Source organism: Xiphophorus couchianus, chromosome 11 (genome assembly GCF_001444195.1).
Source record: "Xiphophorus couchianus chromosome 11, X_couchianus-1.0, whole genome shotgun sequence".
Taxonomy (NCBI): domain Eukaryota; kingdom Metazoa; phylum Chordata; class Actinopteri; order Cyprinodontiformes; family Poeciliidae; genus Xiphophorus; species Xiphophorus couchianus.
This window is the reverse complement of record NC_040238.1, coordinates 14,333,158-14,345,781: the sequence shown is the minus strand read 5'-3', so window position 1 is coordinate 14,345,781 and position 12,624 is coordinate 14,333,158. Positions and strand designations below refer to the sequence as shown.

Here is a 12,624-nt window from a genome sequence, read left to right as displayed (position 1 = left end):
CTGCTGTGTTACCGTAAAGCACAATGTGTGGGCTCAGCTAATCTCTAGGAGAAAAATAAAGTTGCCTGATTTCACCGCAGCTTCAGCCGAACTTTTTCACGGTAAGACACTGATTATGTGTTCAGTTTACCAGAGAAAGTTCTACAAGGAGAAAAAAAAGAACTAACGGAAAATCAGCTTTCAAACCAATTGAAATATTACAGAAACAAATTTAATGTTTTGATCAAATATAATCAAAGCCACTGGAGATTTCCTAGAAACTCCGATGCACCTTTAAGAAAAAACCGTGTTTGTGTGAATGGCTGAAAGAAAACCTGATAGAAAAATGTTGAACTTGAAAAGTTTTGACTGAGGTTTTGCTGTCGATCCTTGACATTTTTAGTTTCACTTTCACTTTACTGAACAGCTGAAACGTTTGACGGGTTGAGAATCAGGTGAGAGATTATTTGGTTTGTAGTTTTGATGGAGCATTCATAAGTTTCCTCCTCCATATTAGCTGTCTTAAAAAAGTTCTACAGCATATTAAAATATTCAATGTGTTTTTGTTAATGTGGTCGTTGTAAAACACAATTTTGAGTCTGCTTAAAACGAAGGCTTCACTTGTTTTACATTTCTTCATGAGTCTGAACTCAGTGTTTGTCTCAAAGCTTCAGGCTAACAGGTAACTTTACATCCCAGGTCTCCAAAATGGCTGATTTCTTTTCTATAGAAAACATTTCATAGATTTAATGTCCTGTTAACAGTTATTATTAGTAACTGTTAACAGTACAGCAGAGCAGACAGTAGAAAACCTTCTGAATGTGTTTATTCTTTATTTCTGAAGCCTGGAACATAAATCAAAACTCCACAGAACGATGTGGGTTTGACCCAGAATCGCAGAGCAAATGTAAGTACTGAGTTACGTTGAATATTTAATGGAAAACTGATAAACAAGAACCTACTACGAACAATGGCTGGAGCGAGAGCACCTGAGGACTGTGTGCATGGAGAGAAGTGGAGAATAATGGGAGTGAATGGAGCTGCTGTAGCAGCAGAACCTCCTGATGAGGCAGGTCTGTTGGTCCAGAAACCGTATTAATCTGCAGCCCAGTGAGGATCCAGAATGATCCTCCTGGACCTCATCTTCTGTCAGAAATAAAACCTTTAATTAATACGCAACACTGTATTATAGTTATAATGTGAGAGCGATCTGACTGATAACTGTACTGTGACTGAACTCAAAGTAATAAATGGGAAATATTTAAAGTGTGTTACACGGTAATTATCTGTAAATGTAAACTTCCACAGGGGACGTGTGGAGAAACGGCGTCTCTGAGTGACTCTGGTCTGGACGGACTGACGTGTCGGCTGCTTCCTTTCAGTATTTGGACCCATCGTAAGACCTGAATGAGGAAAACAGAATGGTTAGTTTTTTTCTTATTTTCAGAATAAAACTAATTAACTAACCTACTTCTAGCTGCAGCTAAACAATTCACTTAAGAACTCACATTCGCTCAGATTTTCTTCTCTCTGCAGTTTTTCTGTTACTTTATTTGCTAATAAGATAGTTTGTAACTTAGACATGGGGAAACTTTTACTATGTTTTCTTCAAAACGATTCTCTCACCTTACAGGGTTTTCAACGATGGCTCGTCGTTCTATTGTCCTTCTGGGACACACAGGAGTCGGTAAAAGTGCTTCAGGAAACACAATTTTAGGACGAACAGCGTTTGAATCAAGGCGCACCTTCATATCTGTGACCACCGAGATAAAGGAAGAAACGGACACGGTGTTTGGCAGAGAGATCTCAGTGATCGACACTCCGGGGATCCTGAGTGAAGGCATAGAGACGGAGATCCAAACCTTCTGCAAGGAGAACCTGGATTCCTCATCCTGCCTGTTTCTGGTTGTAGTTAAAATAGATCGATTCACTAAGGAGCAGCAGAAAGCAGTGGACACCACCATCACAGTTATTGAACCATACGGACTGGACCAAGCGTACTTGCTCTTCACTGGTGCCGATCATTTAGACGGGACACTTGAGGAGTTTATCAACAAAGAAGAAAAATCTCCAGAATCTCCACTTCAGAGGATCATTCGAAAGTTTGAAGGAAGATACTTTAGCTTCAACAACATAAATGGAGGACCGGATCAGGTCAAAGAACTGCTCCAGAAGACAGGTACTGAAATAGGACTCACATTATAACATCATTTAGTCAACAGGGTTCTATGAAACACCTGAATATAGCTGGAGATTTCTACAGAACCTTCATTCGATCACAATCAGCAGGAGAGTCTGGTGGTCTTCTGTCTCTTCCAACCGTCTGCTTTCTCCTCCCAGGTATCCTGTCTGCGCCTGAAAGTCTGGAGAAGAGAAAGATTGTTCTGTATGGACTCAGTGGAGCCGGGAAGATTTCATCAGGAAACACCATTCTGGGATCAAAAAAGTTCAAGTCAGAATGTGGCTTTGAATCCAGTATCAAGATGTGTGTCAGCAAGTCAGCCATAATAGGAAGTCAGGAAATCACAGTGATGGACACTCCAGGTGTGGATGACAGCAGCAGGTCTCCTCAGGAAGTAGCTGTGGACATATTGAAGGCATTACATGGAGAACATGTCCATGCCTTGGTCATAGTGCTAAAGATTGGTAAACTTTCTAAAGAAGATTGTAGCTTTCTTCAGTATTTCCCATCCATGTTTGGCCCTGATGCTTTAAGGTCTACTATGGTGCTTTTTACTCATGGAGATGATCTAGGAGGGGAGAGCTTTGAGGAGAAGATCGGGGCCAGCAGAGACGTTTCTGAATTGTTAAAACGGTGCGAAGGGAGATACTGTGTGTTCGACAACACCCAGAGTAGAAACCGGCAGCAGGTTAGAAACTTCCTTCAGATAGTCGATAAGATGGTTCAACAAAATGGAGAACAACGCTGTGACAGATTAAAGCCCACGCCTTTTCCACAAAGCTCACAGTCCAGGTCTGGTGGAAATGCTCCATCCGGTTATGGGTCAACTGATCCTAGATCACCTGGTGAAGAGTCATCAGACGAAAGCATTTCCAGTTCTTGTTGCCTTTGTCAGTGTCTCAGATATTTGTTTTGTGGATGTTGTCAATCAGGGCGAAATGGCTACGAGTCAATTAATTAAAGAGCATTTCATAAAGACTTATGCTCCTACTTTATTGCTTTTTTTATTCTTAGACAGCTACGATACGTAACCAAGCCAACAAGGTGTTGTTTTCCCAGCTGGGAGCCGTCGGGGGCCTGTTAAGAGCTAGACTTGGGGCACGGCGGTGGCACCATGATAACACGTGGGAGCCATGCATGGAGCAGCAGGCATGAGTTTGAGTCCCAGTCTGATGACCTTTGCTGCATGTCTTCCCCTCCCACAGCCCACTTTTTACCACTTGATTGAAAATGCTTGTTGAACGAGCTGATTTACAGGATCTTCATTATTTGACTGGGAGAGGATTTCTCTCTCTGGTGATGTTGGACTGGCTTGGGGTTATTTTTTTCAAAGGATTCAGTTAAATTGTTGTTGCAGAGTTGAAGCTTAAAAAACAACAACAACCTTGATCCTCCCAAAGAAACCAGATCCAGATAAATTGGAACCCATGTTTTTAAAATTGGCATCTGACATTGTTTCATATTTTTAATGAGTTTGTTGATCAATGTAATTCCCAAAGTTTGGAAATCTATTTTTATTCCCCCTTTTAAAAGAGAAGATCAAACAGTTTTTAACAATTATAGCAATTTCTAAATGATCTGTGCCTACACAAGTCTTTGAGTCCATTATTAGTGAACAAGAGAGAGAAAATCTGGCTCTAATTTAATTCTTTGATTTACCAATCAGGATTTTGTAAAAGAAAAGAAAATAGAGAAAAATAAAACAGTAGACCTGCAGCATGAAAGTTTCTAAATGGTATAGCAGAAGGTCTGGATTAAATCAGTGTTGTCTTTCACTATTTGTAGATTTCTCTACAAATATTTGACACTTTGATCACTTCATTCTACTTGACCGTCTGACAGCAGCTGGGTTTTCTACTCATTCAGTGAAGAGTATTGGATCCAGACTGATCTGTTTGATGGTTTTTGTTCTGGGGTTCAGTTTAATCACAAAGGGGTACCACAAGGTTATGTACTGGGTCCTTTTTTATTTATTTTTTATATTAATTATTTTGGAAAGGATATTTCAAATGCACCAATTCATTTCTGTGCTGATGACACAGTCACATACTGCTTATGTTTTATTGTAAGTTTACTGTGGCTCTGTGTTGTAACAAAATGTTTTTTTGTTTTGTTTTTCTCAGTATGCTGCCAGTTTAGACCAGGCCTTTCTTGTAAATGAGATATTTTGATCTCAGTGGGATAAACCTGGTTAAATAAAGGTTCCTGTTATTCTTATTATTATTATGTCAAAAGCTCCAATAATATTTGAACTAAGACCCCTAATCTCAGAAGAGTTGAAAAGGAGGCTTCCTGGACCCGAGAGTAAAGAAGGAGCAGGAAGTTGAATCTCTTCCGTCCATCATAACAAAGATCAGATCTCCGACTCCATTGTCTCTCTGCTCGGCTGTTCAACATACGACCAGACAGAGATTTACAGAGCAGCGGCAAAAGCAAATGAGGTGGATTAGCAGTGCTAGCCAGTGATAGCTGTTGGTGGCATCCAGAACATGCTACTGAAACAACTGGAGTTGGGTCGGACTCTCTGGTCCAGAACTGGACCGGTTCCAGACCGTCATGACGAACTGGAATTTCTTTGTTTCAATAGGACACTTCTCATCGAAGAGGTCAGAGGTCACATGTGAGGTTCCCCAAGGTTCATTCCTAGGACCCCTCTGATTCTATATATGCTCCCACTGGCTCAGGTTATAACAGGAAATGTGATCAGTTACCATGACAACCCAGATGATTCACAGCTCTACCTTATGATGTCACCAGCTGGCTTTGCCAAAACTCACCATCTGAACAGAAACTGAAGTAATCTTTGAACCTAAAGAGGAACGATCTAGACTTATAGATCTAGATTTATAGATCTAGAGTCAGCAGCAGCTTCAGTTGTTCAGCTGGAAACTAGAGATCAGGCTGACCTCTGACCTGAACCTTTGGAGCCACATAAAGACGGCTCCAAAGTGGGCCTTCTATCAGCTGAAGAACATTTCCAGGATCAGAGGACTAATGTCTCATCATCACAAACTCATCCAGGCGTTTCTCTGCAGTGGCATTGATTTACTGCAGCAGCGTCTTCACATCTGACTAACCGATGGTCCAGTTGCAGCTGATCCAGAACTCTGCTGCTGGAGTTCTGACTAAAACCAGGAAGATAGAGAACATCACCCAGTTCTACATTCCTTCACTGAGAGAAGAGACTTTAAATCCTGCTAGTAGTTTAGAAATCACTGAACGGATTAAAGATCTGCTGCCGCTGGATCAGAACCAGAACCAAACATGGAGAAGCAGCATTCAGCTACTGTGCACCACAGATCTGGAACAAACTTTCAGAAAACTGAATAACAGCCAAAACACTGAGTTCCTTTAAATCAGGACTAAAACCAGCTGGTTGAATTTGGTCTCTGCTGTCTGGATGTTGATCTGTCAGCGTATCATAACAATCATACAGCAACTGTCTTCAGTCAGAGGCTTCATAGATTAGCTGCAACACTGACTGCTACTGGAGACCCTTCCTGTCCACAGACTCACCATCCAAAACTCTTTGAAGATGCTCAGATGATTTGAGTTTCAACATTTAATTCCCTTCACAACAAATAAAGAACTTTTGAACTGAGTTGAACTGAAACCATTTATTGTTAGTCAGAGGTTCAGCCAGGTAGTTCTGTCCCTCTGACCCAAACTCCACTCTGAGTGGAATATCTCACAGCATCTAACAGGAAACAGTAACAAGAGACTTTCTTATACAAGTAAAATATATCGGATATCAGTTCAATTTCCATTTCTAATACACAGAAATGTAAATCTGGGCCGATATACAATATTATTGCTGTTATATCCAATATCTTTTGATATTATTTGCCTACCATTTGGACAATGAAACCCAACCAGAGATGATTATTTCTTCTCTGCTCTAGTTAAACACTCGACTCTCCTTCACTCATTTGTTAACATGGGAACAGTTCTATTGATCGGACCGTTACTGATGGGTTCATGCTGATACATTATAACTTCATGAGTTTCAGCATCGCCTAATGTCCATCTGTGATCAGTAAATTATCTCTGATCTGAACTCAGTAACTTCTGGTTATCAAAGTGATTTGTTCACGTTTGGTTTCAGGTTTTATTTAATTTATTGAAAATGCGAGCAGAAGTTGTCCTGGTTCAGCTTCTAGGAACCAGAGTCTACGTCTGAGACCAGCTGCGGTCATAGAGCGTCGTAGTCGTCGTCGTCTTCGAGTTTCCTCTTCAGAGCGTCTCCGCCGGCGTTCTGAGCCACCATGTTGGTGGTGATCAGGATGTTCTTGGAGCCGATCAGAGACGGGTTGATCAGGACGTTGGACACGGCCGGCGACGCCGCTGTTGCTATGGAGACACAGACGACCGCCATCACTCTGCTGCCACATTTCAGCTGATGGAAAAACTACAGAATGACTTTATGGAAATGATCTGGTTTATGTTACATATTCTGATTTTATTGGTTTTATTGTTTGATTTTATCCTTTAGCTGGAAATGTTCTGATAAAATGTTTCACTCACACAGGACATGATGCGACTTATTACATATTTATTATTTTATGAAAATAAATCTGTGGAAGCATCAAGTTCTCTGAAATACAGCTAGCAAAAAAGCTAACATGCTATGCTAGCATACAGCCACACTTTAGCTCACTAGATCATATTAGCATGCTAACAGCAGCCTGTGAGCTAGCTTCATATTTACTATGAATATGAAGTTATGTATTTTTTATACTGAATGTTTCATTAATTATTTTTATTTAATTAAACAAAAGGATTTGTTCCTGATTGATGACATGGTTTATATCAAATGAATATATTTAGTTTGCTTATGGCGCCCTCTGGTGTCTGAACACTGACAGGAAGTCAGCAGGTCCCATTTCTTGTTGATCTCAGCTGAGATCCAAATGGTTCTGGGAGTGTTTAGAGGGTCAAAGGTCAGCTGAGTGGAGACTTCATCAGCTGGAGTCTTCCTCTCAGCAGAACTCAAATCAGGACTCAAACCCACAACCTCTGACTGACTGGATCCATCGAGCCAGAATCAGAACCAGAACCAAAGGTAGAACTGAAGCAAATGTTACATTAGCTTCCAAAAGCCAACATGTGCTAGTAGAGCTATTAGCTAAAAGTAGCTAACGCTAGTGAACTACTGAACAGTAAAGTAGAAGGAACCAAGATGGCTGCCAAAACTCTGATGTTTCTTTTGGAGAGAATATTCAAATCTGATGATCATATTTCTAAACTTCTGATGGTTCTGACCCAGATGATGGAAAAACGGAGCTGTGTCTCCCAGTCACATACTGGGAGGATTCATTACCTCCCACAGAAACCATCAGCCTGGTTCTGGTTCTGGTTGGGTCCAGAACCAGGGTCAGACTGGGACCAGTTCAATGTGCTGTCTGATTGACCCACAGAAGAAGAAAGCTAGAACCTTTCAGGAACCTGAGGAACTGCCCTGGGACAGAACCTAGACTGGAACCTGAACTGATCGCTCTGGGCTCGGCCCACTGGGAGGGAGAAGGTCTTACTGGTTTTGGTGGTGGCCGTCTGGGAGGGTGGAGGGATTTGGACCGTGAACCTCTGACCCGTCAGAGACACTGGGGTTCCAACCTTAGAGGAGACCGACTGGACCGAAGGGGTTCCTGAGGACCAGACAGAGAGGTCAGAGGTCAGTCTGCGTACTGGTTCTACTGGTTCCTCTCCTGGACTCACCCAGTGTAGGCGTTGTGGGTCTGCTGGAGACGGCGCCGACGCTGAGGCGGGGCACCGATATCCGGCCAGCGGATGACGACACCTGCAGGGGAAGAGAGGTGAGAGGTCAGAAGTCATCAGAGCGGGGGTTGGGAGTGAGGAAGAGGAGCAGACCTTCTTCTGGATGGACTTGAGGCGGTAGTTGGGCGCGGTGAGGCAGTAGCGGTCGGGCGGCAGACGCGGGCCGGTGTAGGGCTTGATGAGCGGCAGCGGCGTCTGGTTCTTCTGCCGTGCCGCCTCCAGCAGGAACTGGGACACAGAGCACATCATGGACACCAGAACCAGAACCGAGCCCTGGGCCACAGGTTTTCAGGGCTTACGTCTCGCGGTGGCGGCGAGGTGAAGGACTGGTCCATCCGGCACTGGATGGCCAGCTTGATGTCGTCAGCGTCCACCGCTGACTTCTTGGCGTGAGATGCGTAGATCTTAGCGTCTTCGATGATCGTCGTCACATATCCTGGAGATAGCAAGGGTCAGAGGTCACTTCCTGCTACAGGACAACCTGAGAGCACCCTGAACAGGTCAGAGGTCACCTGATCTGAACCTTCTTCTTTTTCAGTGACTTACTGTAGGTGAACTCCAGCATCTGGTTGATGACTCGAGGCTCGTACTCTGTCACGCCCATGTCCTTCAGGATCTGGATCATCACCTGGAAAACACAGAACGGATTCATCAGGACCAGCCTGGTTCTGATGGTTCTGATGGGTTCTGGCAAGCCTTGGAAAATACTCTGAACTCTTTCTGCATCAATCAGACAGGACCATATTTTAAATAAAGTTTTTAATGTTTCTGTAAACAGTGTCTGGTCATCTGGTCTCTCCTTTAGGAGGTGTATTAAATCTGTTGGTAGCTGCTTGTTGAATTAGACCCATTACGTTAAAGCCAGAATCGACTCATTTCCAACACGTACAATGACAATTAATGTTCAGGCTCATAATAATGAGGAATAAAGTCAGATCTATGAAGGATTTTAATCTCAAGTTTTGGTTTATTCTGATGATGCAACATTTATTTTACCAGATGAGTCACATGATTCTCATAACTTCATTTACACAGGAAGAGATGTAATACATTAGATTTATAAAGAAGCCAAATGTCTTAAATGTGTCATTGAAATGAATGATTATTGTATTTCATTGTACGGCCGCCTTCATTTTTGAGAGGAGGATGATCTCTTGGAGGTAATAATAAAAACCAAAAATAACAATAATAATAAACGTGTTTCATCAGCATCTGTTATAACATCATATAATACAAGATGATAATCTACTATTATTAAAACTGACGTTTGATTTATTGTGATTACTTAAGCAAGCATTTAACTGACAGTAAACCAGCTGGACTGATTAAAGGCTGATTGAGCATCATAACCAGGAGTCCAAATTTGCCACAACACCTCTCCGTTTTAAACCTCTGCAGTTAGCTTTAAGGCTTCAGCAAAAACACAAATATAATGTGTAATAAGTATAAACTTCATCTTCTATAAATGTACTTTATGTTTAGCTAAAATCAACAAATAATAATAAATTTAACTCAAATGTTTGTTTTTATTCCTACGAGAACAGCGAGGAGCTAAAAGCTAGCGGCTAACAGCTAAGCTAACAAGTTAAACAGAGTCTCCGTTCATTTTAGCTGCAGTTCAGAACAACTGCTAATATGACAGAAACTGCTTTAGTTCAGTCAAACCAAACAGCTTAAAGTGATACATGTCTGGAAGTTACCTGTGCATCTTTTGGGATTGTTTTCGGTGCAGACATCTTAGCGGCTACTGCTTCTGCTGCTCCTCACTGCACACAACACTGGCACCGCAGTGCAGTGCTGCCACCTACAGGTTCACATGAAGAACTGCACTGATTTATAATCTAAACAACGTCAACAATGATTGTTTTCTCACACAGAAAACAGAATTATATAAATGTACAAGAGTATTGAAAAACATATATATACATAAATAAGAACAACACAAAATAAACGATTGGAAGCAAAACTATTTGTCCCCTTTTAATGTGCGGTCTTGTCTGTTGTTTACAAAGTCATTGATATTTATGAATTTCTTTATCTCTTCCATATTTGTTATTTTATTTCGTCAAATGTTTCATTCCTTTTCTCATCTCATAAGCTTGTAACATATGTAGTGTTTATTTCCTTATCAATCAGAAACATTTCTAATATTTCTATGAACTCTTTCTGCGTGTTATTCATCTTTATTAATTATTTAAAACATATACAATGTGCCAAAATATGCACAACAGTCATGAATATTTTAATAGGAAATCTGGATACACCGAGTGAGGAGAGAAAAAAGTTACATTTCCCCTGAAACACGTTGAGAACTCAACAGGATAGCACCATAATGGTGCAGAGACAGCAGGGGGCGCTGCAGGATAAAGAACAACATGTGGAAACATCAGTAAGTCTTCATGTTTCAGTTTCTATCAGCAACTTAGTGAAGAAATTATCAGAGAAGAATAACATCGAACCAGCACCTTCCTCATTAATAATGATAATCAATAAGCTGATAGTCGATAAGCTGATAATCAATAAGCTGAAGGTTATTATTCATGACTGGGTCGTGACAAGAGGAAACTTGTTGAGAATCATAAACGGAGCTGCGTGCCAAGTCTTATCTGCAACGAGCGTCTGCAGGTCGAAGGTCAACCACAGAAACCCGAGGAAGCCCGGCAGAACCTTCACAGAAACTTTACAGAACCGCTGCTGGGCCTGAACCAACCTGAGGCACAACAGAACCTCCTCAGAACCTCCTGGGCCGACACCATCCAGAGGTCCGACTCTTCCTCTGGATCAAAACCAGCTGCTGTCAGGTTAACACAGAGGTTCTGGAGAACTTCAGGCTTTCTGTACTCAGACATAATGGTTCCTATTAGACTGGACCTCCAGAACCTGAAGAAGAGTCATGGGATCCAGCAGTTTCCCATGATTCCTCTTCCTGATCTGCTTCGTCTGCAGCAAAGAAGAAACCAGGTGATGACATCACAGGATAATAATAATAATAATAATAATAATAATAATAATAGCACCATTAGGCAGCAGGTCCAGGAGTTTTTCACTGGGTCGTGAATCCATGATGGGTAGGGGTCACGCTGGGGTCAGCAGGTCAGCGCCATGGCAACCGGTGATGAACTCAGGTGTCACTAAGCCTTTAGCTGCTGCTGGTTAACGATTGACTGTTTAACGGGAACACAAGCGCACACACATACGCACACAGGCACGCACACACACACACCCTGATGTGGCTTCTGCTGAAGCCGGGTCAGAGGGACCCGGCATCACCTCTCAGTGCCTCCAAAACTGGGTCAGAACCTGAAGCAGGTCTCAGTCCTGACCGGTTCCTGCCAATCAGTTCTGGTCCGGATCAGTGGTCAGGTTCTACAGCTGGAGGTTCTGGAGGGAAATCGGGAATCTGGAATGTTGAAACCTCAGACATTATCACAGGGACGAAGGTTAACGAGGGGGAGATTGGAAGAGGGCGGGGCCTCAGGGACAGGGGCGGGGCTTCGTGACATACGGGGCTGGGCCATATCGGGAAGGGGGCGGAGCCTCAGGGAGAGCAGGTACTCAGCTCTGCAGGTGAGAAACAAAAGGGTTACAGAACTGGACCTTCAGAACCATCAGAACCTTCAGGTTTGCAGATGGTTCTGACAGAGTCCAGGTTAGCAGGGTGAACCAGAACCAGAGAACCCATTAGGTTGTGGTTCTGGATGGTAAAACCAGCTCTAATGATACCACTTGTTGGACCCAAACTGGTGTCAAATCAGGATCAGAACCCGACTAGTCAAGTTCTGACTCGACTGGTCAGAACTCGATGGGCCCACATGTTGGTTCTGATCCACAGACCGGGTCTTCATGCCAAACCACCAGAACTCGTTAAGGTTAATTGGTTTAACTTGGATTAGATCTCATCTGGGTCGGTGTTGGTTCTGCTCCAGAACCAACATCCATCCAATGTGGAGAAACTCATCAGTAACCAGACCGGAACCACCAGAGATCAGAACTGGACCAGAACCGATGCTTTATGGTTTCTCCTGGCTGATCTTCCTCTCATCAACTCAACTTCCTCTTCCTCCTACAGCAGCCAAAGCAGACAGAACCTTTCCTGTTCTGGTTCTGACCCGTACCACCTTATTAAACTCATCACTTCTGATCTTTACTAAATCTGAAATTATTTTTAATTTCATCAAAATGAAAAAATTACATTGTGACATTAATAAAATGTTATTTACTTTAACTCATTTTTACCAATTTAAAACATTCGTGACATTAAAAGAACAATTACACTGATGCTAAGTTAAAATATTATTAAATTAAAAGCAATAAAGCACATTACAAAATTGTGTCTTATTAAATTTAAGAAAATAGCATTTTAACAGTAAAGTTTACAATCATCATTATCATCAATAACTTTATTTATAAAGCAGTTTTACAGTCATAAAATAAAAGCATAAAAATAAAGTGACCAAACTAACCACTCAATAATGAATTAAAAACTCAATTCATAACATAATAAAACGACACAGTTAAACCAATAAAATCAATACTAATAAAAGTTAAATCAGTCCCAGTTTGGCTTGAGGCCAGTGAATGTTAAGTTTTCAGACGGTTAACATGTTGAATGTGTAAAACTATCTAGAATTTATTTTCTCAAATTAAGAAATGGAACATTAACAGTTCAAACTGTTAAATCAATTAGT

The 12,624-nt window shown here is 41.8% G+C and overlaps 2 protein-coding genes across 5 annotated transcripts; one reads left to right on the top strand and one right to left on the bottom strand.

Moving 5' to 3' along the window:
- Window positions 1–4: 4 nt before the first annotated feature.
- LOC114153459 (GTPase IMAP family member 8-like) lies at window positions 5–3,139 on the top strand. 4 transcript variants are annotated; one of them, XM_028032015.1, is made up of 5 exons: window positions 27–101; window positions 824–886; window positions 1,288–1,403; window positions 1,613–2,158; window positions 2,320–3,139. In XM_028032015.1, the coding sequence occupies exons 4-5, from the start codon at window positions 1,624–1,626 to the stop codon at window positions 3,120–3,122; spliced, it is 1,338 nt and encodes a 445-aa protein (XP_027887816.1). In that variant the 5' UTR covers window positions 27–101; window positions 824–886; window positions 1,288–1,403; window positions 1,613–1,623; the 3' UTR covers window positions 3,123–3,139. The 4 variants fall into 4 exon arrangements, with proteins under 4 accessions (XP_027887818.1, XP_027887816.1, XP_027887815.1 ...); XM_028032014.1 differs by having other exon boundaries at window positions 68–434; XM_028032017.1 differs by lacking the exon at window positions 824–886 and having other exon boundaries at window positions 5–101.
- A 2,624-nt stretch (window positions 3,140–5,763) lies between these two features.
- Window positions 5,764–9,772, bottom strand: taf9 (TAF9 RNA polymerase II, TATA box binding protein (TBP)-associated factor). The gene is made up of 7 exons (XM_028032018.1): window positions 9,637–9,772; window positions 8,483–8,564; window positions 8,236–8,372; window positions 8,030–8,164; window positions 7,877–7,958; window positions 7,693–7,806; window positions 5,764–6,511 (listed from the first exon to the last, which is right to left on the bottom strand). Exons 1-7 carry the CDS (start codon window positions 9,670–9,672, stop codon window positions 6,354–6,356), a joined length of 744 nt encoding a protein of 247 aa, XP_027887819.1. The 5' UTR covers window positions 9,673–9,772; the 3' UTR covers window positions 5,764–6,353.
- Window positions 9,773–12,624: the final 2,852 nt, after the last annotated feature.

What these genes read in the sequence shown, in the direction of transcription:
- LOC114153459 (XM_028032017.1), top strand. Translation starts at nt 1,624, where the DNA reads ATGGCTCGTCGTTCTATTGTCCTTCTGGGACACACAGGAGTCGGTAAA. An exon ending in AGAACTGCTCCAGAAGACAG is followed by an intron (nt 2,159 to 2,319) that starts GTACTGAAATAG and finishes TTCTCCTCCCAG; the next exon opens with GTATCCTGTCTGCGCCTGAA.
- taf9 (XM_028032018.1), bottom strand. Translation starts at nt 9,672, where the DNA reads ATGTCTGCACCGAAAACAATCCCAAAAGATGCACAG. An exon ending in TCAAGTCCATCCAGAAGAAG is followed by an intron (nt 7,959 to 8,029) that starts GTCTGCTCCTCT and finishes CTTCCCCTGCAG; the next exon opens with GTGTCGTCATCCGCTGGCCG. An exon ending in GACGGCCACCACCAAAACCA is followed by an intron (nt 6,512 to 7,692) that starts GTAAGACCTTCT and finishes GTGTCTCCATAG; the next exon opens with CAACAGCGGCGTCGCCGGCC.